This window comes from Prunus mume, linkage group LG2, assembly GCF_029339155.1.
Source record: "Prunus mume cultivar Tortuosa linkage group LG2, ASM2933915v1, whole genome shotgun sequence".
Classification (NCBI taxonomy): Eukaryota; Viridiplantae; Streptophyta; class Magnoliopsida; order Rosales; family Rosaceae; genus Prunus; species Prunus mume.
In genome coordinates this window covers 4,368,758-4,396,202 of record NC_142699.1, presented here as the reverse complement: position 1 = coordinate 4,396,202, position 27,445 = coordinate 4,368,758, and the positions used below count along the sequence as shown (strand labels likewise).

Sequence of the window (27,445 nt, the reverse complement as noted above, 5' to 3'; positions counted from 1 at the left end):
AAAAGCCAATATTTTCAGCATAATCCCACCCTTGATATTTTGGTTTATATTTTATTTATTACAATTTTGTTTTTAATTTAAGTTTTTAGTTTTCCGTTTCAAAGCATTCGTCGCGGGTAATTCAACCGCCACTTACAAAGTTTTCCAACTGTGATGCGCCAAACGCAGCGTTGACTAATTTGATCCCTCCCAACCTCCAAAGGACACGTTTCCCATTTACCCTCAACAAACGCAAACACGCGCGCACTTGTCCGTACAGTCGCCGCACCGGATCCCCACCCGTCCCACGCCACGCTACTCTCTCTCTCTCTCTCTCTCTCTCTCTCTCTCTCGCTTTACCTCACGGATCGGATCTGCTTCTTCTGCTCTTCTCTCTCTGTCTCTCTCTTTGATATAAGAATTGCAAGCCCTCCGATCGCTACGGTTAGGAAGAAGACTCAGTCTGCTTGGCTCACAGTCTCTGTCTTCCTTTTAATTTCCTAGGGTTTTATGACATGAACAAATTATGAGCACAGAATGCTTTCCATTTTTCGATTCTCTGCAAGTCCCTAAAATCTCATCACTGCAAGTCACATTCTCGGCAGACAGCAATGGCAGCTTCGCCCGTCAATTTCCTCTTCTTTTTCTTGGTCATTTGCATCACATTGTGGCTCTTCTTCATGTACGTCCCTCTTTCCTATCATATATATATATGTGTCTGTGTGTGTGTGTGTGTGTGTTTATGTGAAATTGTGAATGCATGTATGTGAATGCGTCAAACGTGGCTTCATCAGTTCTCTCTTTTGGTAATGAACTTTGTTGGGTGCAATTCAGTTTTTGATGCTAATGGCAATGGCTGTGGTATTTGAAATGAGATTGTGCTTCCCATTTGTAAGACTAAGTGTGGTCTGTGGTCAGATTTTGTTGAATAATTGGGTGTTTTGTTAATTTTGAAAATTAAAACCATCATCCTCGAGTGCTTGATATAGGGGAAATTGCAAATTCGGAACAATTTTAGCAGTCCTGGAAACCAATGAAGACAATGCGTGTCCTTGTATGTGTAGGTCTATTAGTTTGAACAATACGGGCACCACCCTAACTAGCTTGAAATTTAAAACCGTCAATAGCATCAGTTATTTAAATGAGTTATTTTCTGGGTTCAAATTGTTATTATCCTCTTAAACTTTTTCATTATTATCCCTGTGGGGGCTGAAATTATTTAGATTGGTTTTGGTTTCCAAGTTTCTCTACTAAGCTGTTTTGCAGTTTTGCTTCAAGGTTGCTGGCTTGGATTTTGAGCCGTGTAGTGGGAGCATCTATCAGATTTCGGTTTGGAGGGTGGAAATGTATAAGGGATCTCGTGGTGGAGTTTAAAAAGGTTTTCTCTTTTGCTTCAGTGGCTGGGTTTCTTTTGTTATTATGACTTTGAAGTAAAGAGGTTTTCCTTGTTCCTTATTTCAAGTTGAGCTCAGAAAAGTATTGTGAGGCCCACACTAGTGGAGCATCACTAGAATTACCAATAAGAGAATGCTTGTATGGTGTAATTAGTAATGTCATATACTAAATGCAAATTATCATGTTAAATCTAGTGTTAGTAATTTTGTGACATAATGTGCCTAATTCATGCTACTAAATTACTATTCATGTTTCTCATGAGATAGAACTCAATAATTGGCATGCTAAATGGTATCTTATAATGATTTAAGTGGACTGCTTCACTTTAATTAATTCAATATGGTATTGATTGAGGATAACTTATCCTCTTGATTACTAATACAAAAGTTTGCATTAAAAAAAAAAAAAAAATTATCCTACTTTGACTTTCAATGAGGATTCTAGTCCCTTGGGTGCTTCATTCCATACTTATTTTAAATGCATTTGCTTATTGAGGCTTTGGTCCAAATGGGAAGGTGCTTTATTATCTTTTTCCCCCCAGTGGTTTTGAGGTTTTGAAACAGAGCTAAGATGTTGTTTGAAAAGCATGTGTATGTGCTTGTGGTTAATTGAGTTTTTGTGATAAATCTCTCTAGAATGCTCTGTTGCTCTTACTCTCCCTGGTGCCCCCAGATACTGTTTGGCATCTTCTGTCTATGATTGTTAATGGGTATAAATTTTGTTCTGTCAGAAGATTAGTGTCTATACAATGATGATATTCGTCTTTTTACAACTTTGATAATTTTGCAGGGTGCTGTTGAATCTGTTTCTGTCGGTGAAATTAAACTCAGCTTACGTCAGTCCTTGGTCAAGCTATTTGGTTTTATTTCTAAAGACCCTAAGCTGCAAGTGTTAATATGTGACTTAGAAGTTGTAATGAGGCCTTCAAATAGAAGTACACCAACGGCTAAATCTCGAAGGGATCCATCTCGAAGACCCCGTAAGTCAGGCCGAGGAAAGTGGATGATGGTTGTGGCTAATATTGCAAGATATTTGTCGGTTTCCATCACAGATTTGGTTTTGAAGGTATAAAGAATTTGAACTTTCTTAGTGCATAGAAGTTTTTCCATGAGAATTTTTTTTGAAGAATATTTATAGCCACCATTTGAAGCATAAATTCGGTTTAAGGTTAAGTAATTGAAATAGATGGAAAGAATAGGCAACACCATCTTTTTTAAAATAAAAAAATATAGGGTCAACTACGTAAAACCCCTTAAACTATAGGGTCGATTTCAAGTTGGTACAAGATCTTTAGAGGTTGGAGAAAGAATACAAACTTAAAGAAAATCTACATAGTCACCGTTCTGTCAACCAGTCCCTCACTCTCTTTTCCTCACCACCTGCACCATCTCCTATGTCAGTGTCATCTCCTGCGACAGCGTTTCGTGTTTTTGACCAAAATGGCGTGTTGTACCTCCTCCTGGGCACACCCTTCGAGTTCTAGAACAACTACTCTGAAACGTCAATGGTCAAGCCTTTAGCCATTCACATACTCCTTATTGCCCTTTGCATGGGGTTTAATTATCGGCTCTTCCAGGAGCCAGTGGTGTCTTCAGTTGAGGTTTATTAGCCAGCATATGAGAACGACAGTAGCGTTCGGTTCTGTGGTTGAGTGTAAACAATTTTCTGGCAGACACTTGGGTTTTGTATAGCAGACCTTATTGAATTCCATGGTGTTGGCGTTGTCATTAGAGGACCCCCAATGACTTACGTCTGAGAACTACAGTGGCAGTGGATCTTTTTCAAATATTTATTGTCCTCTTTGTTGCTGAAAGATCTAAACATAATGTGCAGCATGTGTTATTTTGGACTAAGTCGCCTCCCTCATATTTCTGGTCTTTCGCGCTTGGAAGAGAGGAAGAAGCATATTTGGTTTTGGTTCACCATAGCTATGAAAAAGGGAGGAGATGGTGGATGGATGTCTTGTTTTGGGCAGAGAGAGTTTTCTGTCTTGGTTGAAGATTTTGGTGTGAGGGTCTTTTTGAGAGAGGAAAAGACAAAAAGGGAGTGATCGAGGTGGAGATAGAGAGAGAAAGGAGGTGGTGGTGGTTGTGGAAAGAGAGAGTGTTCAACAAAGGGAGGTTTTGTTTCTTTCATATTGTTAATTTTTGTTTTAAAAGAATGTTATTCTTTAATTTCATTTTCATTATTTAATTTTTGAAAGGTTACTACATTTTTGTTGTTTTGTGTTTCACGTGGCATTTGTGGATGCACATGGCACACATTTGGAGTCCAGATAATCATAAAAAATGAGACCTTTTGCGACATAAGAATTCAACAGACTTGGTTTGAGATTGGTTGATGGAAGGGTCAATATGTAGGTATTATTTAAGTTTTTCTACTAGTTTGTCCAACCTCTAAAGATTGTGTACCAACTTGAAATCGATCCTATAGTTTTGGAGGTTTCATGTACTTGGCCCAAAATTATAATTCTAAGAAATTGAACAACCATTATCTGCAATGTGCCATCAACAAGAAATAATGGTTATACAGTGTGTATAAATTTTAGGATTGAAAAGAATTAAGTTCAAAACTCTATACTTCATTTATTCGTTAACTGGTAGGCTTTTTATTTCATTTTTCAGTTGTATCTTTTTGTGCTATGGCTTGATTTTGGTCATTGTACTTGTCTCTTGAAATGTTACAGATGCCCAAAGCATCTGTTGAGGTTAAGGAACTGAAAGTGGACATATCTAAAGACGGCCAATCCAAGCAAAATCTTATTGTTAAGCTACAGATATCACCTATTGTTGTTCAGAGGAGTGAACCACGGGTTAGTTGTGACCAGTTATCCAATTTTTGCACTGGAGGATCCCTTTCTGCAAGCCAGTCATCATCTTCCATGATGGACAGATCGTCTGCTCTTTTTATCTGTGAAGATTTCGCCCTCTCTTGTGAATTTGGTCATGATAGGTATTCTCTTTAGAGAAATATATTTCTTTCCACATATGCAAACCTACGCCTTACAGCCAAAGCGTAGTTTATTGTTTTCAAATGTCACCCTAATATAATTTGTTGATCATCAAGACTTTCAGTCTTATGTTACATTGTGCTGTCTCTTCTCGGATCCTCCCATAATGGGATTGACTACATTTTTTATCATTAAAATTCTTGTTGTAAATTTGCCAATGACAAGGATGGTTAATTAGCTAATATTTTTTATTTGCTTGATTTGGACGTAGGGAAGTTGGTGTAATTATCAAGAATGTGGACGTTGCCTGTGGAGAGATTGCTGTGAACCTTAATGAGGAGCTGCTTTCGAAAAGCAAAACTTCATCACACACTTCTTCTCAACCTGATACTGCTATAGGGTCGACTATTGATTCTGTTGCTTCAAAAAAGCCACACAAAAAACAACAAATGATTGCTACACTCTCAAAATACACCTCTTTATGTCCAGAAAAGGTTTGTGAATTAAGATGGCTGTCAACATGATCTCCCTTTCTCTTTACCCCCTTCCCTTTGTTTTTTTTGTTTTTTTCTTTATTCTTACCATGCCAAACACTTTTTGTTAAGATTCTACCGAAACAAAATTAGATGTTTAGCTTTTCTGTGGGCCTCTTTGTTAAAGTTTTTTTGGGACATTCCTTTTAGTGAAGGTAATTTAATTTTTTGGCAACTTATGATTGTAGGGTTGGTTTTCATGGCCACCTTGTCCATCTTGTAAATTCTTTTTCTTTCTATTTTGTTAATAAAAACTTTCCTATAAAAATATGAAATTGCAAAGACACAAAGGATGCAACCTAATTGCACTAGAAGCAAGAAAGACATTATTTGACATCAAGCTTTATTATCACATTTTATAAGAATTAGGTGTGGGACTATCTTATATGAGCATTTGTACAAGAATCAGATATGTGTACAATTTTCTGCAATAAGTATGTATACTTCTGTCTGTTATTGGATGTGAGGAAACTAGAGTCATGTAGCACGGTATCATAGTAATGTAAGCAGGTGGAATTCTGTAAATTTCAAGATGGAACCTGATAACCTTTCTTGAATTTCATTCTTTTGGTCTGGTTTTGATGGCCTCAGAAAATTAAGTTATAGACTACACTAAACCAAATTATGTTTTCTGTTTCTTTCTCTTTTTGATGATAGGAATCAAATTATATCTGTAGATAGGTAAAGAACTAGTACAGATAATGTGAACAAGTAGTCTGATATAACATAACACACTCAAACAAGGCTAGGAGAGTAAGCTCCAAAGTATAGCCCAAGAACTCTCTACGAAGAAGCAAACCAAAGTACAGCTAAGTGTAACACAACATCCTGAAGAGATAACAGCTTACCAGTCCAATTTTGGAAGGTAGAAAGAACAATTTGTGAATTCGGAGGACGCTGATGCCAAAAGCCAGTTCCAAAACCTTGAGTTGGATTGAATTAAGCTTCTTGAGATGTGAATTCAAATTCATTTGATTTAGTGTTTAAATTAGTAATGATTGATAGATTTGGATTGCTTTAGCAATGAGGCTTTAGTTGAGTGGTCAGGGCTATGGTTTGCCTCCCACTTGGTCCGGGATTCGATTCCTCAAGGCACCTATCGGGGCTATTTTCTAGGGTTTCCTGCCTCTGAAAGATTGTAGATTTTGGCAGGGTCCCGAATTTCGATTCCTAGTTTGCCAAGTGGGTTTGGGGGATTTCTGGGTATGAAAAGAAGATAGATCTGAATTTCTGTATGTATATATCTTGTGTCATTTTTATCACTTACAAAAATGGTAACTGTCTTGGTTGCTTCAGTTGATTTAATATGGTGTTATTGTTCTGTTTTAATTGAACATGCTTTTGAATATCTTATTCCATTTATTATATTTTAGAGTGCATTGGCCTCAAATTAACCAGGCTGAACTAGTGTAAAATTATATTGAACTCTGTGGACAAGATAGGTGGTTAGAACTTAAAATATGCTCTATTGAATTTTTGGTGATTTTGTTTCATGTATATGTTTCTTTCCTTTTCTTTCCAATTTGGACTAACACCTAGCCAATTCCCATGTTGCTCTTTAGTCCTTAGCACTCAGAGGAAAGCCCAAATGGTGATGTGAGAATAGTAATCTAGTATACATTATCGAGACTCAGGAACAAGGCTAAATTGGTGTCTCATAGTGAATGCATCATGTCATATTTTTCTACAGTTTCTTGAGTATTTCCTTTCCCGTGCAGAAGAATCATAAATGGCAGAGGAGTCATGAACATTTTATGTGTAGCTTATTTAAAAAATCTGGTCAAACCTGAACACAAGAATCTTTCCCACTTGGGACTGAAAGCAGGACACTGGATGAGAAGCCTATTTATCTTTTTAAAAATTGATTCAATTTTTGTTTGTATTATCGCTGCGGTATTTCCTTGACATTGGATTCTAATGGTGCCATTTCTTTTCATGTTACTTCTTTATACAACGTTTTCTCTTGCTTCTCCTACCATGTACCTCTTACCTAGAGTGAATGCACTGAATGTTATGATGTTAGCAATTGATTTCCATGTCAACCCCATTAATCGTCTAGATTGACATGTAATAGAGCATCTTTCCTTTTTCTTGTTTATGTGCTTTTGTCACACAACATCTCGTTCATCCACTTGTGTAAGTTTTTTTTATATTGAAATTTGTGTTTCTTATGGAAGATAATATTATATTTCTTTAATAGGTTTCCTTCAGTTTACCAAAATTGGACGTGAGATTTGTACATCGGGAATATGATCTATCTGTTGAGAATAACATCATGGGCATCCAATTAAAAAGCATCAAATCACAATCAAGTGAAGATGTGGGGGAAACTACACGCCTTGATGTTCAATTGGATTTCAGTGAGATTCATGTATGGATGCAACTATTGATGTTGTTAAAGTGCTTTTCGTGTTTTATGTTATAAAGTTTGTCATCATCTTGGCCTCTTTTTAATGATGATTTTCTAAATTATATTTCAGCTGCTTAGAGAAGCTGGCACTTCTGTTTTGGAGATACTGAAAGTAGATGTTGCCTCATTATTTTACATTCCAATACAGGTAAGTATTGTCAATTAAAATTGTGCAACATTGTCTCTTAAAAGTTGATATTCTTCCCTCTGCATATTTTTTAGAGTCATATTATACGTTGTGGGTATATATTGTCAAATTAAACATATAAACATTAACAGTTAGCTTGATACTGGATTTATTGGTGTATCATTGATTTTAGCACTATACTAAGATTATTTGATTGTGGTTTGTCACAGATGGATTGCGGCTGTTTATATGCATTAATAGTCCTTTGATAAGTTCAATCCAATTTTTTGCATGGCATTAAGATGATGGAGATAAGGAAAGAAATTGAGGAAGTAACCTTTAAAGACCAGAAAACACTGTTCCTAAAAGCAACTATGAACACAATAAGACTCATGATCCACTGCTAGAGTTCATTCAAATCTGAAAATTTCCATACTATAAAGATTGAGAAAACATTATGAAAACCAGATCAAGAGCATGTGAACCAAAGAGTGAATTAGGGTTTTGACCAATATTTCCTGATTTGACCAGCACATGGAAGCCATCTTGATACCTTTTGGTTGAAATGTTGCCAGATGAATCACCACAACATGAAGAAGTGGGTTACTATGCTTGCTAGGGATAAGATTTAAAGTTAACAAGTTGACACAGCTCTTGGTATGATAGATGAGGGTTCCTTCATACACATCTGACTCTTAAATATCTAGGTTCTTGCCTCCTAATAAATCTGGTGTTTTACTGCAATGGTGGCTCATGGCTATGTAAAATTTATGCATGTAACATATATAGTGGCCATATTATGCATTTTGAAATGCAGATAAAGTGGGAAGATATCGAATAGGCACTGCATTTATGACACGGTGGATCATTTTATTGACTTTGGACATTTTACTTTGCAGCCAACCTCGCCTATTAGAGCTGAAATTGATGTAAAGCTGGGAGGCACTCAATGCAATGTTATAATGAGTAGATTAAAGCCGTGGTTGCGCCTCCATTTTTCAAAAAAGAAAAGAATGGTGCTTCGGGAGGAAACTTCAACTCTTGACAAGCCACCACCAACTGATACTAAAGCCATCATGTGGACGTGTACTGTTTCAGCTCCTGAGATGACTATTGTGCTTTATAGTATCAGTGGTTTGCCTTTGTATCATGTAAGTGACATGATTTTCTTTTAGCACCATCATATGTTTTAGGTTACACTGAACAACTGATACTTTTTTATTTATTTATTTATTTATTGTTTTTTAATTTTTTATTTTAGTTTTTTCATGTGTATATATTTTTATCAATTATGCAAAAATAGTTAAAAAAAACCTCAGGGAAAGTTTGCTGTGCATGTAAGCAACCTTGTAAAGAGAATATCACGTGCTAGTACTTAATAGCTGTATGAGATGGGGGGTGTAGTGAGTGAATTGGGGTTGTAGTGTTTTGCAACCCTTCTTGTCCTTGCTCAGTACCACTTTATGTACATGAGGGAGCTCATAAGTCAAGGGATATCAAATTATCCATTCATCATTTAGAAAATCCACAGTAGTTTTTGTTTCAAATTTTTTTTTTTTTGAAATAAGTAAAAGTGGGGTTTACAAAATTTCTCAGTTGGTCATCCATATTCCATACTAGCACTACTTGCGTCCAAACACACTTGTTATGGGATCTATGTTTAGTCGTATATCAGAATGTAAAACATTTGCATATATATGTAGGTGATAGACGTTGGTTTTGGTTGATTTTACTCTCTTTCGCTGTCCTGTGAAGTAGTCATTGTATACCTCTAGCTCTTACTGTTACAGCTTCTTTATATGCCATCCATAGTGTATTCTTTCTCCTGTTAATATTTTTCTTAGTTCAAAAATAAAATTATGAATGTATGTCATAATGCTTGATTTTCTGGTGCAGGGTTGCTCTCAATCATCGCATGTATTTGCAAATAACATTTCAAATACAGGAACTACTGTACATATGGAACTTGGTGAACTAAATTTGCACATGGCAGATGAATACCAAGAATGCTTGAAAGAGAGCCTTTTTGGTGTAGAATCGAATTCAGGTTCTTTAATTAATGTTGCAAAGGTTAGTCTAGATTGGGGCAAAAAGGACATGGAATCATCTGAAGAAGATGGTCCTAAAAGTAAATTGGTTTTATCTGTTGATGTGACTGGTATGGGTGTCTTTTTCACATTCAAGCGTGTTGAGTCGCTTATATCAACTGCCATGTCCTTTCAAGCACTTTTGAAAAATATGTCTTCTTCTGAAAGAAGAACATCACAAAGCCGGGGGCGTTCGTCCAAGTCATCAGGGAAGGGGACTCGGCTGTTGAAATTAAATCTTGAAAGGTGTTCTGTGAAATATTGTGGTGAGGCGGGTTTAGAAAATACTGTTGTTGCAGATCCCAAGCGTGTAAATTATGGATCACAGGGTGGTCGAGTTGTAATAAGTACCTCAGATGATGGAACAACCCGGGTTGCAGATGTAATGTCCACAATATCTGATAAGCGCAAGAACTTGAGGTACTCCATTTCTCTGGACATCTTCCATTTAAGTTTGTGTGTGAACAAGGAGAAACAGTCCACGCAGATTGAACTTGAAAGAGCGAGATCCGTCTATCAGGACCACTTGGAGGAACATAAGCCGGAAACGAAAGTGGCATTGTTTGACATGCAGAATGCTAAATTTGTACGGCGTTCTGGTGGTCTTAAGGAGGTTGCTGTCTGCTCTCTTTTCAGTGCTACTGATATTACCGTTAGGTGGGAGCCTGATGTACAATTATCACTAGTTGAACTTGGGCTACAATTGAAGTTACTTGTACATAATCAGAAGCTTCAGGGACATGGTAATGAACATATGGAAGATGTCATGAGAGGTTCTGAACAGAAGAAAGAAGCCTTTGCAGAACCAGTAAATTTAGAAAAGCACAAGAAAAAGGAATCTATTTTTGCTGTCGATGTGGAAATGTTGTCTATTTATGCCGAGGTTGGGGATGGGGTTGATGCAATGGTTCAGGTACAATCAATTTTTTCTGAGAATGCCCGTATAGGAGTACTTCTTGAAGGGCTTATGCTTTGTTTCAATGGGTCCAGAGTATTCAAGAGTAGCCGGATGCAAATTTCACGTATTCCTAGTGCCTCATGTCCATCTGATGCAAAAGTACCTATATCTACAACATGGGATTGGGTAATTCAAGGCCTTGATGTTCATATTTGCTTGCCATACAGGTTACAATTGCGCGCTATTGATGATTCTGTTGAAGAAATGTTGCGTGCTTTGAAGCTTGTAATTGCTGCTAGAACTAGTGTTATCTTTCCCGTGAAGAAGGATACCTCAAAACCTAAGAAGCCTAGTTCAATAAAGTTTGGCTGTCTAAAGTTCTGCATACGAAAGATAACTGCTGATATTGAAGAAGAACCACTGCAAGGCTGGCTGGATGAACACTATCAGCTGATGAAGAATGAGGCATCTGAGTTAGCTGTTAGGTTGAAATTTCTTGATGAATTTGTTTCCAAAGTCAATCAGTTTCCTAAAACCACTGAAACAATTGATTCTACTCAAGAAAGAAAGACTTTCCTTAATGGAGTTGAGATTGACGTCCAAGATCCTTCCGCAGTTAGCAAGATGCAAGGAGAAATCTATAAACAATCATTCAGATCATATTACAAGGCATGCCAGAATCTAGCACCATCAGAAGGTTCAGGTGCCTGTAGGGAAGGGTTTCAGGCTGGTTTTAAGCCAAGTACTTCCAGAAATTCTCTTCTTTCCATAACAGCAAGAGATTTGGATGTAAGCTTGACAAGGATTGATGGTGGAGATGATGGGATGATAGAGGTTATAAAGACGCTGGATCCTGTTTGTCGTGACAATGATATACCATTTTCTCGACTGTATGGGAGTAATCTTCTCGTGCATGCAGGCTCTGTTGTCGTGCAGCTACGTGACTATGCATCTCCTCTTTTGTGTGGTACTTCCGTTAAATGTGAAGGCCATCTTGTGCTAGCACAACAGGTATGTTGCAACGTGGCATTCCCTTTACTGCCATTCTTCTAAGTTTTTATGTTTAGCGTATGTAAGTTTACTTTTCAGGTGCCATGTTTAGGGGAAAAATAAAATATATAAAAGAAAGAAAATCTTAAAATGCTGCTTGAATAGATGGAATTTTTTGATCTGATGAACGTCTGTGCTGCAAAACTTGAACTTTGGTTAGATAGGTTGATAAAATAGCTCGAGGATTAAACAAATTCTCCAGCTCTCCCGCTCTATTAATATGCTGGGAGGTTCAATCCTTTGGGCTAAAATATATCACACCTACACACCCACACAATGACACACAAATAGGTTATTCTGGTTCGAATATCAATTCATCAGTTGTGATTGCCAATTAGTGATTATTAGACACAAAGTTTTAATTCCTAGCTTATGTGCCTATATCTCACCTTTCAAGTAGTTATCTCGAAGCAGTCAGTAAAGTTTTCCCCAGTGTATTTTGTTCAATTAAAATATTGCCTAAAATATCAATGTGGAATAGACAACCTTATGAATTATGACATAAGTTATATCGTTTAGGTTCTAGAAAGATTGCTTTTCAAATTAGTTAAAATAATCGTAATGTGTCTCCTTTTGGATATTTGATGACATAATTACTTGCATCTGTGGCTATGTGCATGCACACAGACATACAAAACATCGTGGCCCACGGGTTTTAGAAGACCAGGTTCAGCCTGCTCTTTTAGTTGCATATTGCTGCTTGATTTGTGATAGATGTTGACAAAAAAATGATTTTCTTGGTTTTTCTTAATAAGTATTGGCTGGTATGTGTACACTATTTTATTTTTTAATCCAGTTTGGAAATCCTTTTTTTCCTATACGAATTTCAGTGGAAATGTTTTTGCACACTTGAAAGCATGCACTATGAGCTGGTATTGCTTTACAAGTATGCCATGTTTTTACTGTTTTGGAACTTGTGTATTAGTGTGAATGCAAATATTATTTCAGAAGTAGGATATCAACATAGATCATGGATCTAAATGCATCAATAGGGATGTCGTGATATTTCTTAATGATTCGGTTAAAAGTAGGTGTTGTTTATTCATGTAGTGCAGCTATTTTGTTTTGCTCACGTAGGCTGCGGCTGTTATCTTTTGTGGACTGCTTGTCTGCATTGTTTGCATCTTTCACCTTTTTATTCTTTCATTTTTATTATTTTTAATTAGTTTGATTATTTTAATTTTTGATGAAGAATATAAAGTCCCACATCGGAAACTTGACTAAATAAATTACAATATATAATGAGTGGTTCCACTACTAATATAACTGAGGCCTTTCACCTGTTGGACTTTGTAGGGACAATATTAGTGTTGCTAGTAGTGGGCCATTAGACCGTCTCTCTGAAATTTAATATGGTATCAGAGTTGGTTGATTGACTAGGCCAGAATTACTTGGCCTTTACCCTTGCCCTTACCTAATATGTGGTGTTCACATGTTTGGCTTAAATTTTTACCGTTACCCAATATATGGTGTGCACATGTTGGCTTGAATGTTTACCCTTACTCCTTACCCGATACGTGTTGCTCACATGTTGGGCTTGAATGATAGATTCCGGTCTGGACTGAACTCCACGTGTGGCCCATTATGTGGTGGTTCCACATGAGGGGGCGTGTTCAAGAATATAAAGTTTCACATCGGAAACTTGACTAAATAAATTATAATATATAATAAGTGGTTCTACTACTAATATAAACCAGGCCTTTTGTGATAAAACCCCACATCTACTGGGCTTTGTAGGTGGTTAAGTTGGGGATAATATCGGTGTTGCTAGTAGTGGGCCGTTGGCTCGTCTCTTTGAAATTTAACAATTTTGAATTTCTATTTTTTTTTAATAATGAAGGCCAAGGCCTAAAAAGAGCAAAATCTAATCATAAATAATCTTGGGCCTTGATAGCAGCATTATCCATCAAGAGGAGCTGAATATCTGTCACTTGTTTTCAATATTATGATTCATAGATTCTAAAAGGAAACCATTCTTGAGTCTTCTGTGATTTGACCATGGATAATGTTAGTTGACAGTGTATCCAACTTCCTTTGTTTGTATATCATGATTCAACAATTACATCTTCATATGGTTCTTTCATGTCATGACATGGAAGCTTATGCATGTATGCTGTATAATTCCAAATTATTTCCTTGGATCAGGCAACAAGTTTTCAACCTCAAATACACAAAGAAGTTTATATTGGGAGATGGAGAAAGGTGAACTTGCTTCGTTCTGCTAGTGGCACAACTCCACCCATGAAAACATTTACAGATTTGTCCGTACATTTTCAGAAAGCAGAAGTGTCCTTTGGAGTGGGATATGAACCCGCTTTTGCTGATGTGAGTTATGCTTTTACTGTGGCTCTTCGCAGGGCTAATCTATGTGTTAGGAACCCCAATCCACCACCCATTCCCCCCAAAAAGGAAAAGAACTTACCATGGTGGGATGATATGAGGAATTATATTCATGGGAACATCAACTTATTATTTTCTGAAACAATATTTAATATTCTTGCGACTACTGATCCTTATGAAAAGCTTGACAAACTTCAAGTAATAACTGGTTCTATGGAGATTCAGCAGTCAGATGGCCGTGTTTATGTTTCTGCAAATGATTTTAAGATTTTCTTAAGCAGTTTAGAGAGTTTGGCAAATAGTCGTGGTTTAAAACTTCCTAAAGGTATATCCGGTGCATTGCTAGAAGCTCCAGCCTTTACAGTTGAAGTTACGATAGGTTGGGAATGTGAATCTGGCAATCCCATGAATCATTATTTATTTGCTTTTCCTGTTGAAGGAAGAGCTCGTGAAAAGGTTTTTGATCCATTCAGATCAACCTCTCTGTCCCTTCGCTGGACTTTTTCTCTTAGACCCTCTCCCTCACGTGAGAAACAAGGCCTCTATTCTACTGAGGCAGGTAGTACTGATGTAGATGGAACTGTTTATGGTCCTCCTCATAAAGATGACAATGTTCCCATTCTTTCACCGACAGTGAATGTTGGCGCTCATGATCTAGCATGGTTGATAAAATTTTGGAACATGAATTATCTCCCTCCTCACAAATTGCGGTCCTTTGCTCGCTGGCCTCGTTTTGGAGTTCCAAGAATTCCTAGATCTGGTAACTTGTCGTTGGACAGAGTGATGACTGAATTTATGCTCCGGATTGATGCTGCACCTACTTGTATAAAGCACATGCCGCTAGATGATGATGATCCAGCTAAAGGACTGACATTCAAGATGACAAAGCTGAAATGTGAAATGTGTTATAGTCGTGGTAAGCAAAAGTATACTTTTGAATGCAAGCGTGACCCCCTTGATCTTGTTTACCAGTGTTTCGACCTTCATATGCCTAAGGCATTTTTAAATAAAGAAGAAAGCACTAGTGTTGCAAAGGTAGTTCAAATGACAATAAAAAATTCACAATCTGCATCTGCGGATAGAGTTCCCAATGAAAAAAGTAACAATGCGAGTAGCTGCACAGAGAAGCATCGTGATGATGGATTTCTATTGTCATCTGATTATTTCACAATCAGAAGGCAGGCCCCAAAAGCTGACCCATCTAGGTTATTAGCCTGGCAAGAGGCTGGAAGAAGAGATCTAGAGATGACATATGTGAGGTCTGAGTTTGAAAACGGGAGTGAGAGTGATGAGCATACACGATCTGATCATAGTGATGATGATGGATACAATGTGGTAATAGCTGACAATTGTCAGCGTATATTTGTTTATGGTCTCAAGCTTTTGTGGACTATTGAGAATAGAGATGCTGTTTGGTCCTTTGTTGGTGGTTTATCCAAAGCATTTCAGCCACCAAAACCTTCTCCTTCTAGGCAGTATGCACAAAGGAAATTACATGAGGAGCACCAGGCACATAGTGGAGGTGAAAGGCAACAAGATGGTAGCTCTAAGCCCCCTACTACCAGCCATGGGGTTACTTCTTCTACTGTCGAGCATGCAGAGACCTCTGGTTCACTTTTATCTCCATCACATCCAGTTAAATTGGAGAACTCATCATCTGCCGCTGAGAACTCATCATCTGCTGCAGTTGGGAACTCGTCATCTGTTGCATCTGGGAACTCATCATCATCTGTTACAGTTGGTAATTTTTGAGCACCTCATGAAATTTCTCTGCAGTTTTTACATCCAATATGAAATTGTGTTAATTAAACTAAGTGGTGTTTTAGAAGCCTAATTTTGATCTGGGTATGCTGTGGTTTTTATAGTAAACAAGACTTTAAAATAAAAAGAAGTCGAAAAAAGAATTATTGTTAGCTATGTAGTGAGGAATGTCATCAACGTTAAAGAAATATTGTTTGCTGATGTTATTGCATAATATTGAGTTCTGCTAAGAGGCATTTGTTTCCTATGATTGCAGCAAAGAATAGAGACACAAGTGATTCTGAGGAGGATGGGACTCGGCATTTCATGGTGAATGTTATTGAGCCTCAATTTAATCTTCATTCAGAAGATGCCAATGTAAGTTGTTTAGAAACTTGGCAGTATGACCTAATATTCCTTTGAGATTTCTTAGTGATGGATGCATGTTATCCATAATTGTTTGGTTGGGACTGGTAGTCTATTATATGATGGAATCAAATACTTTGCGGATACACTGGTGTGTTTTTGACTTGACCAATTCTACAACAACCGTTGAAGTCTTAGATAATGTGAATCATGCAATGTAGGGATGTCCAAATTTCATGGCTAGGGCACTTGAAATTCTGGTCCGTAAATTTTCCTCACTCAATGTAGATTTCTACCCAACTAAATTGGGTTGAGCACATTGTTCTATATCTAATTGTTCTTGAAATCCACCCTGATACTTAGAGCCATATCCTTGAAGAAACTCTTTGCAGTTATCAGATATCGTTATGCTCTGTTCTATACTTAAGTGGACTTTGTCCATCTCGTTACATTTGCATTCATATTCTTACTTTTGTTCAGTTTTTGTTGTATCTTGTAAGGCACATAATCTTTCTTTTACTTATACGTAATATGCTTAAATCATAATCTTTTGTTTTTTTGTTTTTTGTTTAATAGAAACGTTTGTCTTGATAATCAAAAGGAAAATTATCCTCGATCAAACAACAAAAGGGAAACTGAACTCAAAAGACAACAAATCATAATCTTTTGTTCGATACGTGACCAATAATTATAATCTGTACAACACAGTAATGGCTTGTAGGAGGGCATGCTGCTTAGTCATCAGCCTTTAATATTGTATAGCCTTGCATTTTTAAAGTAGTTTTTCCAGTGCCTTCTGTAAATGGTTTTTGTTCTTCATTTTATATTGCTTGTGTTTTTGGAAGTAGTTTTGATGGGAAGTTAATGTTTTTCTGTCTGGTTCTTTTTCTTTTAGGTGCATAGTGATGCTCTATATTTACCACTGAATTTTCATCACTTATTTGATTGTTCTTAATTACTGTCTTTATTTATATAAAAAAAAAAGTTTAAATCAGACTTGGTATCCATCAAAAATAATAAAAAAATAGTTTCAAAAGAGAAAGATATTGCTAATATTTTGTTGTTCTCAGAATGCCATTACAAATTAGAAAATTTTGTTTATAAACTTCATTGGCAAAACTTATGTACAAATTTGGGACGTCCAAGCCATATGAGACATGTGTTTATGCATTATGCACTCTTCAATTTTTTTAACTTTGCAAAAAAAAAAAGAAGAGAAAATAGAAATAAAAAAAATGTTGTGACATCTGAGGGTAACTGTTCTTTTTGCTAAACAGGGAAGATTTCTGCTTGCTGCTGTTAGTGGCCGGGTTTTGGCCCGGTCATTTCATTCTGTCCTTCATGTTGGCTATGAGGTGATTGAGCAAGCACTTGGTACTGGGAAAGTAAATATTCCTGAATGTGAACCTGAAATGACATGGAAACGCATGGAGTTTTCTGTAATGTTGGAGCATGTTCAAGCTCATGTTGCACCAACTGATGTTGATCCAGGGGCTGGATTGCAGTGGCTTCCAAAAATTCGTAGAAGCTCTCCAAAAGTAAAACGTACTGGTGCATTACTTGAGAGAGTATTTATGCCCTGTGATATGTACTTCCGGTACACAAGGCACAAAGGTGGAACTCCAGAGTTAAAGGTGATTTGGCCCTTTATAATTACTGGATAGTTTGTATAGATTCCAGTGTTAAATTCTACCCGCATATTGCGTATGTTGATATATGCTTAAATACATATTCATCCAGGTGTGTGCCTACAGTTTAAACATCCATATGCGTGTTTCTGGCTTTCTCAACCGTTCTGTTGGTCTTTGTGGTTTTTTGCCTAGTGGCAATTATAGTCTGTTTCTAAAAAATATGCATGTGATCTTTCTTTAAATATTGAGGCTATTATCCTAGCCTAATATGTGAATGTTCACATTTATTCTGCATTAAGAATTTGGCTTGCCTTTGAATCTTTCTCTTGCAGGTGAAGCCCTTGAAAGAGCTGACTTTCAATTCCCATAATATTACGGCAACAATGACCTCTCGCCAGTTTCAGGTTATGCTGGATGTGTTGACAAATCTTCTCTTTGCACGGCTTCCCAAGTGAGGATTTGCATCCTATTTCTTCTTAATTTGATTTATCTTCTTTTGGAATTTCATCATATTTGGAATTTGTATCTGTATCTTGTGGCATATTGGCATAAGATCTCTTCATTTTATTTTGATTAAGAAACAGTAAATGTAATAGAAAAATACAAAAAGAAAGATGGACAATAATTCTAGAAAATTGCATAAGATTTCTTCATTTCATTTTGAGAAGTATAAGTTAGGGAGTTATTGTACTTTTTATTTATTTATAAGAAACATCAAACTTTAGTAAAAAATAAACAGTACAACAAAAGTGAACACAAGGAATCCACTTCTAAAAGAAAAGTAAATATGCAAACTGCACCAACACCTCAATCCTAGGGGAAAACACCAGAACAAAAACAGAATTCCAAAGAACTATTGTGCTTTTGCTTTGGTTCTCACTGTTTTCTTTGCAGTGGGCTTCTCTTTCACTTTTCTGTAATTTGATTGTTGTTAGCAATTAGAAAGTGCTGTTTTGTTTTTGAAGGGAAAAAACAGAAAAAATATATATATCCATCTATGGGTCTAACTAATGACTTACAAACATTAATATTATATCATGAATTCCCCCCAATCTAGATAAATCAAACCAAAAATAATTTCCCTAAATGCTTAGATGCTTGTCATTCAGGTGTTAGTAAACAAAAATGGAGTATTGAAGATGTTGGTTTTTTTGAAAGAGAATATTATCTAGTTTCTTAACAGCTTAAAGTTTTGGGGCATTTGGTCTAATTGATATTGATAAGGGTTTATGTTTTTGCCTGAATATTGATAAGTATCGTTTACTTTGCAAAATTGGTATATTGATTGTCTGATGCAATGACTGCTTGTCGTATAAAATTCTCAAATTAAATGTGAAACTGCCAGTGGAAAGGTTGTCTGTGATGCATCTGTCATGGAACTATTCAAATTGATTTACTATACGTGCAATTCAGGCCTCGAAAAAGTAGTCTGTCACTTCCTGCTGAAGATGATGAAGATGTGGAGGAGGAGGCAGATGAGGTGGTTCCCGATGGTGTTGAAGAGGTAGAGCTTGCAAAAGTGGACCTTGAGCAGAAAGAGCGGGAGCAGAAATTGATTCTTGGTGATATACGGAAATTGTCTCTTCGGTGTGATACCACTGGAGACCTATATCCAGATAAGGAAGGGGACTTGTGGATGATAAATTGTACAAGATCCACTCTGGTGAGAAACAAACGTTTTACAGAACCTGTTGAAATTTTGTGATAGTCGATGAAAGTATTACATTTTTGTGGGTTTTATCATTATTATTTTTTTCTCTAGTCGTATTTGTTTTATGTGTAGATAGGCAAAATAACTATAACAATAAAGTGATGAATGAAACTATAGAGCTAGTTCTGGACTCATTATAGTATGTGTTATGGTAGGATTGTAGTGTTGCTCTCTCTCTCTCTCTCTCTCTCTCTCTCTCTCTCTCTCTCTCTTATTTGCTGATTGGGTTGCTAATCAGGTAGCAATTTTATTATTTAAATTTTGGTAGTAATGCCAAGGTTCATAATATGTTAAGAGTTCTCTAAGTTAATTTTTCTTGCCTGTGTAGCCATGTCAGGCCTACCTAAATTACATTTAACTGTTAAACTTCTAAAGTAAATGAAAAATCTAACTTTTATACTTTCTGATAAATACTTGGCATGGAATAGTGTTCTCCTTTTGAAAAATAAGAAAAGCACTTCTACAGTACAGTTCTACTGAAATGTATTTTCTATTTATAACTACCCAATAGTCATTTGAATTCCCTTTTTATTTTTTTTGGAGTTATTCAACTTACTCGTTATGAGCAAGTGGGATATCCTTTATTTTTAATCCCATATCTTCTTCTGCATGCGGTTAATGGCCCTGCCTTTGCAGGGATCCTTACCTTTACACATTTTTCCTTCTTTGATGTTCAGTTTTGTGTTGTTCACAAGTTTGCAAACATTGTGTTTACTATTCTCCTAACAGACCACGCTTTTTAACATTGTGTTTACTATTCCATCTTGAAATTGAGTTTCATGTGCATAGTCTGACAGTCTACTTGAAAATTTCACTGAAGATTGGAGTGGCTCTTTCTGCACTGGTTCCCCTTTATGTCGTTTCATTTTGTAGCATGAAATGGAAATTTACAATATTGATCCCATTTAACATACTTGTGAATCTACTTTCCTGCACTTGATGGTAGTCTAACGATGAACTTCCACGATTCCATACTAATAAACACCAAGTACAAGGTTCCTACTCAAATTTTTCACTTCGAGTGGATATAAGTAGTGTAGTTTCAGACACTAGACTTTGTTCTTTCACAAAGAAGCTTTCTCGATGTCTCTCTCCCTCTCTCTCTCTCTCTGTGTATATTGTTTGTACTTGTATGGCTATTCTAGTCTTTGGTCCCTCAGTACTTAATCAGATTATGGACAATATCGTTTTCTCCTTCCAGGTGCAAGGACTAAAAAGAGAGCTTGTTAATTCAAAAAAATCAAGGAAAGCATCATATGCATCTTTAAGAATGGCTCTACATAAGGCTGCACAGCTACGGCTGATGGAAAAGGAGAAGAACAAAAGTCCATCATATGCTATGCGCATTTCTTTGCAAATTAACAAAGTGGTTTGGAGCATGCTTGTTGATGGTAAATCGTTTGCGGAGGCTGAGATCAATGACATGGTGAGCACTGAGCATCTTAAGATCATAAGAAATGAAATATACTTTTGCCTTTTAGTGAAAGATTGAGTGGTGACTGACTGGTGACTACTTTACTCCTAAAATTTGCGCTTTAAAAGCTTTGTATGACCAATATTATAGCTTCATATCTCAGGGTTTTTTTTTCTCAAATTTTTTAATGGCCATTTGAATAGTTATGCTTGTGCAATAAGAGTGGAATTTTGAACGAACTTGTCCTTACATCATCCATATGATTTGAGGCTGTGGTTGCGGTTAGTCTGGGAGGCAGGGTTTAATTGGGTTATTCCATTGACCATGAAACATTATTTGTGAAAAAGTATGTGTTTTGGTGGCAGAAGGAAGGCAAGAATTCTATGGAATTGTAATATGTTTGTTGGGGTTGTGTGGCTCGGCACAAGTCATAGATGTGGACGAGCATAATCCCACATCTTGGCTTGGGGCTCGCTGAGGTGGAGATTGTTGGGTTGTGGGGCTTGATACAAGCCGTGGATGTGGATGGGCATAATCCCACATTGGAGAAGTACCACAATAATCTACTAATAGTACCAATGGCTTTTGACCACACATCTGAATGGGTCTGTTGAGTGTAATCCCACCAAAGGTATTTGACCTAGGTAGTTAAGTTGGGGACAATATCCATGCTAGGGAGCTCCTTTAGGATAATTTTGAGTTTGATTACAATGTTAAGAGATTTATTTTGGATTTTCTTTTGAGGGTTGTATCATTTTGTTGGTGGACCTCTGGTTCACTAAGTTACGTATTGCGAGTCTAAGTTATTTGATATAATATTGTTTCTCATAAAGAAAGTATATGAAAATCTACCTATGACGTTACATGGTGTTTGACAAGCATGCTCCAGTCTTGGCTGGGTCTGATACTCCTGTTGCTTGTTGACTTTAGTTAACTTTCATAAATGCATCCTATGTATATTTTGATTGTAGTTTTGATAGCATTCATTTCTCAAGAATAAGGCTGATAAGATTTTCATTTTTCTCCTTATAGATTTATGACTTTGACCGGGATTACAAGGATGTTGGCGTTGCTCAGTTTACAACAAAAAATTTTGTTGTCAGAAACTGCCTGGCAAATGCCAAGTCAGATATGCTTTTATCAGCATGGAATCCTCCTCCTGAATGGGGAAAGTATGCACCTTTTTTTGTTTGTTCCATATTTAGATCCTATGTTAAATAACTGTGCTTTTATCACAGTTATTCCTTCCCCAGAATAACATTCTCTAGCTTTTCTTTGTGTAGTGTGAACCACCATATAGCATTATTGTGTTGCTCCTTTCACCTGTGCTACAGTTGAATAAAATGTTTTGAAAGCTGTTACTCAGATCAGATCATGCAAAAATACTCTAGTAATAATCATATTTATATGTAATAGGAAACCGTTATTGGCACTCCTCCCTTATGTTTTTACAAAGGAGTGTAGGATAACTTTTTTGGAGTGCCAATGACAGCTCCCTATATATATATATATATATGTTTTAGCAGGTCATCATGCCATAGAGGCACTCTCTTTGGTTCTCACTGTAGAATTTTTTTTCTTGTCTCCATGCCTTCAATTGTCTTTTCGTTTGGTTCAGTTGAATGAATTTGCTTGATTATCATTTGTAAGTCGATCTATACAACCAACATTAATGTTTTTTCTTTTCTAGTTGAATATTTTTCCTGTGCTTTCACTCATCACAGTTTTAGTGGGAGACGAATATAACTATGAGTAATTAGCTACTTTCTAAAATGTTTCCTTTTATCATTCAAAAATTGTAAGATGTACGGTTTTGGCTACAGGAAAGTTATGCTTCGCGTGGATGCAAAGCAGGGAGCTCCCAAGGATGGAAATTCTCCTCTTGAACTTTTTCAGGTTATAGGTTTTTTTTTAACTCTCTCTCTCTCTCTCTCTCTCTCTCTTTAAATTGTTTAGTTTTACATTTTCCGTAAAGTTTCTCTACAGAATATAATGAGTGCTTCTGTTGCCACCTCCCAGAATGGTCACCCTACTCCCCTATTTTTGTTGTTGCCTATTTTTAGTTGCTCTGGATGGTGGCTGTCATAGATGCTCCCACGAAAAGCCAAGTTTTCAAATCTCACACTTCTCCTTTTAGTTAGTTCATAGGCGTCTTAGAGGTCTGCTTTGCACACTATGTTGTTTTTCTGTTTGTCTGTTGTGGCCTTCTTGACCACCTCTGCTTTCATTGTCTTCTGCAATAAAATTTTAACTCTTCTAAAAAAGGAATTATAATTGAAGTTTTTCTAAACGGGGGGGTAGAGTGGGCTAACAACTTAACATGAAATTCTGCTTTTCTTTTAAGTAATATGTAATCATGAGCAACTGTGGGGCTCTAAAGGCTTATGTATTGGCAGCCAGGTAGTCAAATATTTAAATTGTTGTCATAACCTGGCAGATTACAACCAAGAGTTCAGGAACTTGGTATGAGAAATATTAGAATATAAAAACAATAGTTGACCATATCCTAACAAGACAACTCAAGCTTTTGGAAACAATGGATTAACAAAACTTAACATGCAATGCAATTTATTTTCTTTAAATTCTGGGATTCTATGGGCTTAAACATGGGCAACCAGGCATGTTCAAATACCCAAAATTCTAGTCATAACCTAGCTGATTCCAACAAAAATAGCTATTTTGCAGCGGTGTCCTCCAAATTAATCTTGGAGTCTTCATTTTTCTTACACATGTGACTACCAACCCTAGGACTGGAATGAGTTTCTATGGAGACTAAAGAGAGGGCAAAGGACGAATTGTTTGAAAGCAGGCTTTCTGAGAACGTTTCCCGTTGAAAGCCCGACTTAATTATGCTACTATTTTTCATTAGAATTACACTATAACTAATAGAAGAAGACAAGGGTTCGTAACACTGATGTTCATATGCAGGAAGACAGCTTACAACAGCTTACCATGTATCTGTATTTGACCAGTGATACTAATTTATGAACATGTATGCACAAGATGGAAGGGAATCTTGCTTGTCTAAAATAAACTTTTTGTTTGAAAATAAAGAGGCTACATAATTGAATTTGTCGATATTGCCTCAGTGAAGTAATAATTGTTTGCTAAACAAGCTCTCTTTTAAAACTGTAGGTAGAGATTTACCCTCTCAAGATCCATTTAACAGAGACAATGTACAGAATGATGTGGGGATATTTATTCCCAGAAGAAGAACAAGATTCACAGAGACGGCAGGTCCGTTGGAAATGTTAATGATTTGAAAATTGACTGCTTCTGTCAAGGTATAAGGAATTTGTCATCAATACTAAAACAATTGGTTTGTCCAATTGTGACATGCAGGAAGTTTGGAAGGTTTCAACAACTGCCGGTGCAAAACGCGTGAAGAAAGGCTCTTTAATCCAGGACACTTCTGCTTCAAGCAGTCAGACAATTAAAGAGTCTGAGGCCGCATCCAAATCAAGTGCCTTTGCCCCTCCTACCAGTCAATCCTCTGTTCATGCAGATTCTGTGCAAGTGAGATTCCCATGGACTCTTCTTTCATTTCTTTCTTGGAGGAATATATTTTAGATGCTTTTGTTAGTTGTATGTTCAGGAAAGATATCCACGACCATATCCTTACTAGCGTTTCCTCACGCATGGATTGCATGATGGGTAGCTGTGTTGTTTTCTAGATTATCTTTATATCAGTTGGATGGTTATTTTGTATTGCATGGCTACATTTAAGTGAGCTTTTGATTTTATATTAGAATGGATATAGAGAATTTATTTATTTATATCTTATTTTCTTGGACATGATCGCAGAGAAAACACTACATTTTTCATGATCTTTTTCTTTGACCTGATTCCTTTCTGCAGGAATCAAAATTGCAAAACCTAAAAGCATCAATTGTTAGTAGTCCAACCCGAGAATTGAGAAGAACATCTTCCTTTGACAGATCATGGGAAGAGACTGTGGCAGAATCAGTTGCTACAGAACTTGTCTTACAGAGCATTACTGGGCCACTTGGTTCTGGTGAACCAGATGAGTCCTCGAAGAATAAATTGAAAGAACCCAAAGCTATCAAATCTGGCAGGTCATCCCATGAAGAAAAGAAGGTGGCAAAGTCACAGGAAGAGAAAAGATCCAGGCCTCGGAAGATGATGGAGTTCCACAATATCAAGATAAGCCAGGTTATTTCGGTTTCATCATCTCATATTCTACCAATTTACTTTTTCTAGTCAAAAGCTTAATATAATATTTTTACAGGTTGAGCTATGTGTTACTTATGAAGGATCGAGATTTGTTGTAAATGATCTTAAGTTGCTAATGGATACATTTCACCGTGTTGAGTTCACTGGTACTTGGCGCAGACTCTTTTCTCGGGTTAAGAAACATATCATTTGGGGAGTCTTGAAGTCTGTGACAGGAATGCAGGTCTGCATTTACACCTTTCTATATTTACCCTTACTGATTATGCATGCAAATGTACTCTGATTGTTCCTTACCTCTTCCCCCAAACCCCCCCTTTCTCTGTCCGCCCCCCAAACACCATGATTTAGTTTGATTTCTTCCTAACAGTTGGAAATATCTCTGCTATTAAAACTTGACCTTCAATGATTTAAACATGATGGAGGAATTAAACATTATCAGTTATAGATCTCTAACATGTTTTTTATTCAGATCTTCGTTAAGCAGCTTGCTTATACTAAGATAACATTTGTGTTGAGTAAGTTTAGGATTTTTTATTGTTTGAATCTGTCTGTTGGAAGAATTGCTATGTCACTTACCTTTTTCCTGTTCAACCCCGGTTCTCAATTCTCTCTGTCCATTTTTATAGGGTAAGAAGTTCAAAGACAAGGCTAATAGTCAGAGGGAACCCAGTGGATCTGGTGTTCCCGATAGTGACCTTAATTTCAGCGACAATGAAGGTCAGCCAGGACAACCTGACCAGCATCCAATAACCTTTCTCAAGCGTCCTAGTGATGGAGCAGGTGATGGATTTGTCACTTCCATTAGAGGCCTTTTTAATACTCAACGACGCAAGGCCAAGGCGTTCGTCCTGCGGACCATGAGGGGTGAAGCAGAGAATGATTTCCAAGGAGATTGGAGTGAAAGCGATGTAGAGTTCTCTCCATTTGCTAGGCAGCTTACTATAACAAAAGCTAAGAGACTTATCAGGCGCCACACAAAAAAGTTCCGTTCAAGAAAAGGTTTTTGGACTTGTTCACTTTTAAAAAATGATCAATCACCTTATCACATTTGTTTTAGACTTTTTTTTTGTGTGGTTCTTCTTCAAGGACCTAGAAAAGCCATAAAGCATGTCATGTTCTTTCTCAGGGATGTCATTTATTTAGAGACTATTAAGGGGTACTTGGTGATCCTATAGTTCCCCATCCAACCTCCATTTTTTCTGACATTTGTTGGATACGTATGTTGAATTTTTTTGACATTGAGACTGAAACTTGTTTTCTTTTGTCTGTACAAGGTTCGTCCTCCCAACAGAGAGATTCACTTCCGTCATCTCCGAGGGAGACCACTGCATTCGAGAGTGATTCTTCCAGTGGTGGATCCTCACCCTATGAGGATTTTAATGAGGGAAGCATTATGGCCTCCAAAGATATTCCTTGAAGGCAGTTTTGAGAGTACAGGTTGGGGTCCATTTCATTCCCAGTCGAGCGCGGAGCAGAACTGAGATAATTATAAATTCTGACTCAGGTGATCACTCATGTTGAAGAAAGAAAGAGTTCAGATGCTGTATTAATCTTCCAAAGAAGCATGCGTTCCTTGATATTGATTTTGATTTGCATTGGTGTAGGAGAAGTGATTAACTTAGAGCACTGTGGATTGGAGCTACTGCCTCTTACGCCTTAAACTCCTTTGACTTAGGATATAATTCCTTTTGCCTCAACCGGCTGTCTGTATAGTTTTTAGTTTGAGTTGAAGAATAGAGGCTCCTAAATTTTTACTTGAGCTAGGTGAATTTCCATAAATCTGTACATAGATTCAAATATATATAAATACTGGAAAATAAAATCAAAGCATGATTTCTCTCTCTCTCTCATGACCAAATGCTTTTTCTTGTTCACTTGGTCGTTAATAATTCTTAGAGCCATTTCTCAAAAGTTTATTGGAACCATTTCTCAAAAAATTCTTAGAACCATGTCAACTTTGTTTTCTTTTCATGTGTAAAACAAAGTAGTTGATTGTTGTTCCAATCCTCAGTCTCTTACATTTGTCGTTAAATTTATGGGAAAAACAATCATTTCATGTAGTTTCTACTTTGCACCATCTTACCTATCGAAGTTGTTGCATTACTCCACAAATTGAACCTGGTTCCTCTTCCCGAGTCCAATCGTGACTCTAGATCAATAATAAGCAGTAACCCAGTGAACTACCTAACTCAACCTTCCCCCTCCTTGTGTACAACAAAAGGGGATTTAAGGATGAAGTTTGAGGACAGGGAGAAGTGGGAGTGGCTGCAGTGTTGGGGATTGACACCTTCGCTTTGGACTTCGTTGGTGGTGGTGCGACCAATGGTACGAGATTGGAGCCAATATTCAAGTTGGAGGACCAAAATGTAAAAATGAAGAGAAGCTGGCCTTGACTACTCAGCGCGCACAGTGGGGTTCAAACCCCTCTCCACTCTGAATTTTTGTAGCCACTTAACCACCACTCTACTCATGATTTTGGGATTATAAACTATTGAATTTAGTATATAATACTTGCGAGACTTTCAAAAATTAAACAATTTAAACTCATTCACGCTCTTGCACACAATGGGGTTCAAACCCCTCTCCACTTCGGAATTTACAACCATTTTACCACAACGCT

The 27,445-nt window shown here is 36.9% G+C and overlaps 1 protein-coding gene across 11 annotated transcripts; it reads left to right on the top strand.

The window, feature by feature from the left end:
- The first annotated feature begins 171 nt into the window (after nucleotides 1-171).
- Nucleotides 172-26,668, top strand: SAB (HYPERSENSITIVE TO PI STARVATION 4). Of its 11 annotated transcripts, none has more exons than XR_016123835.1 (24): nucleotides 217-661; nucleotides 1,246-1,357; nucleotides 2,164-2,439; nucleotides 4,061-4,326; nucleotides 4,596-4,818; nucleotides 7,058-7,228; nucleotides 7,338-7,415; nucleotides 8,294-8,545; nucleotides 9,291-11,390; nucleotides 13,575-15,510; nucleotides 15,787-15,887; nucleotides 17,153-17,509; nucleotides 17,839-17,957; nucleotides 18,920-19,169; nucleotides 20,419-20,643; nucleotides 21,664-21,803; nucleotides 22,455-22,534; nucleotides 23,767-23,868; nucleotides 23,974-24,147; nucleotides 24,490-24,804; nucleotides 24,881-25,048; nucleotides 25,452-25,824; nucleotides 26,100-26,329; nucleotides 26,430-26,668. XR_016123835.1 is itself a non-coding variant. In XM_089045194.1 (23 exons), the coding sequence occupies exons 1-23, from the start codon at nucleotides 591-593 to the stop codon at nucleotides 26,240-26,242; spliced, it is 8,013 nt and encodes a 2,670-aa protein (XP_088901320.1). In that variant the 5' UTR covers nucleotides 172-590; the 3' UTR covers nucleotides 26,243-26,668. The 11 variants fall into 11 exon arrangements, 6 of the variants coding, with proteins under 6 accessions (XP_088901320.1, XP_088901324.1, XP_088901319.1 ...); XR_016123833.1 differs by having other exon boundaries at nucleotides 227-661; nucleotides 22,455-22,527; XM_089045194.1 differs by having other exon boundaries at nucleotides 172-661; nucleotides 1,258-1,357; nucleotides 22,455-22,527; nucleotides 26,100-26,668.
- Nucleotides 26,669-27,445: the final 777 nt, after the last annotated feature.

Coding starts and splice junctions, on each gene's coding strand:
- SAB (XM_089045193.1), top strand. CDS start 591: ATGGCAGCTTCGCCCGTCAATTTCCTCTTCTTTTTCTTGGTCATTTGC. Junction 7,416..8,293: donor TATTTTACATTCCAATACAG/GTAAGTATTGTC, acceptor TTTACTTTGCAG/CCAACCTCGCCTATTAGAGC. Junction 15,511..15,786: donor ATCATCATCTGTTACAGTTG/GTAATTTTTGAG, acceptor CTATGATTGCAG/CAAAGAATAGAGACACAAGT.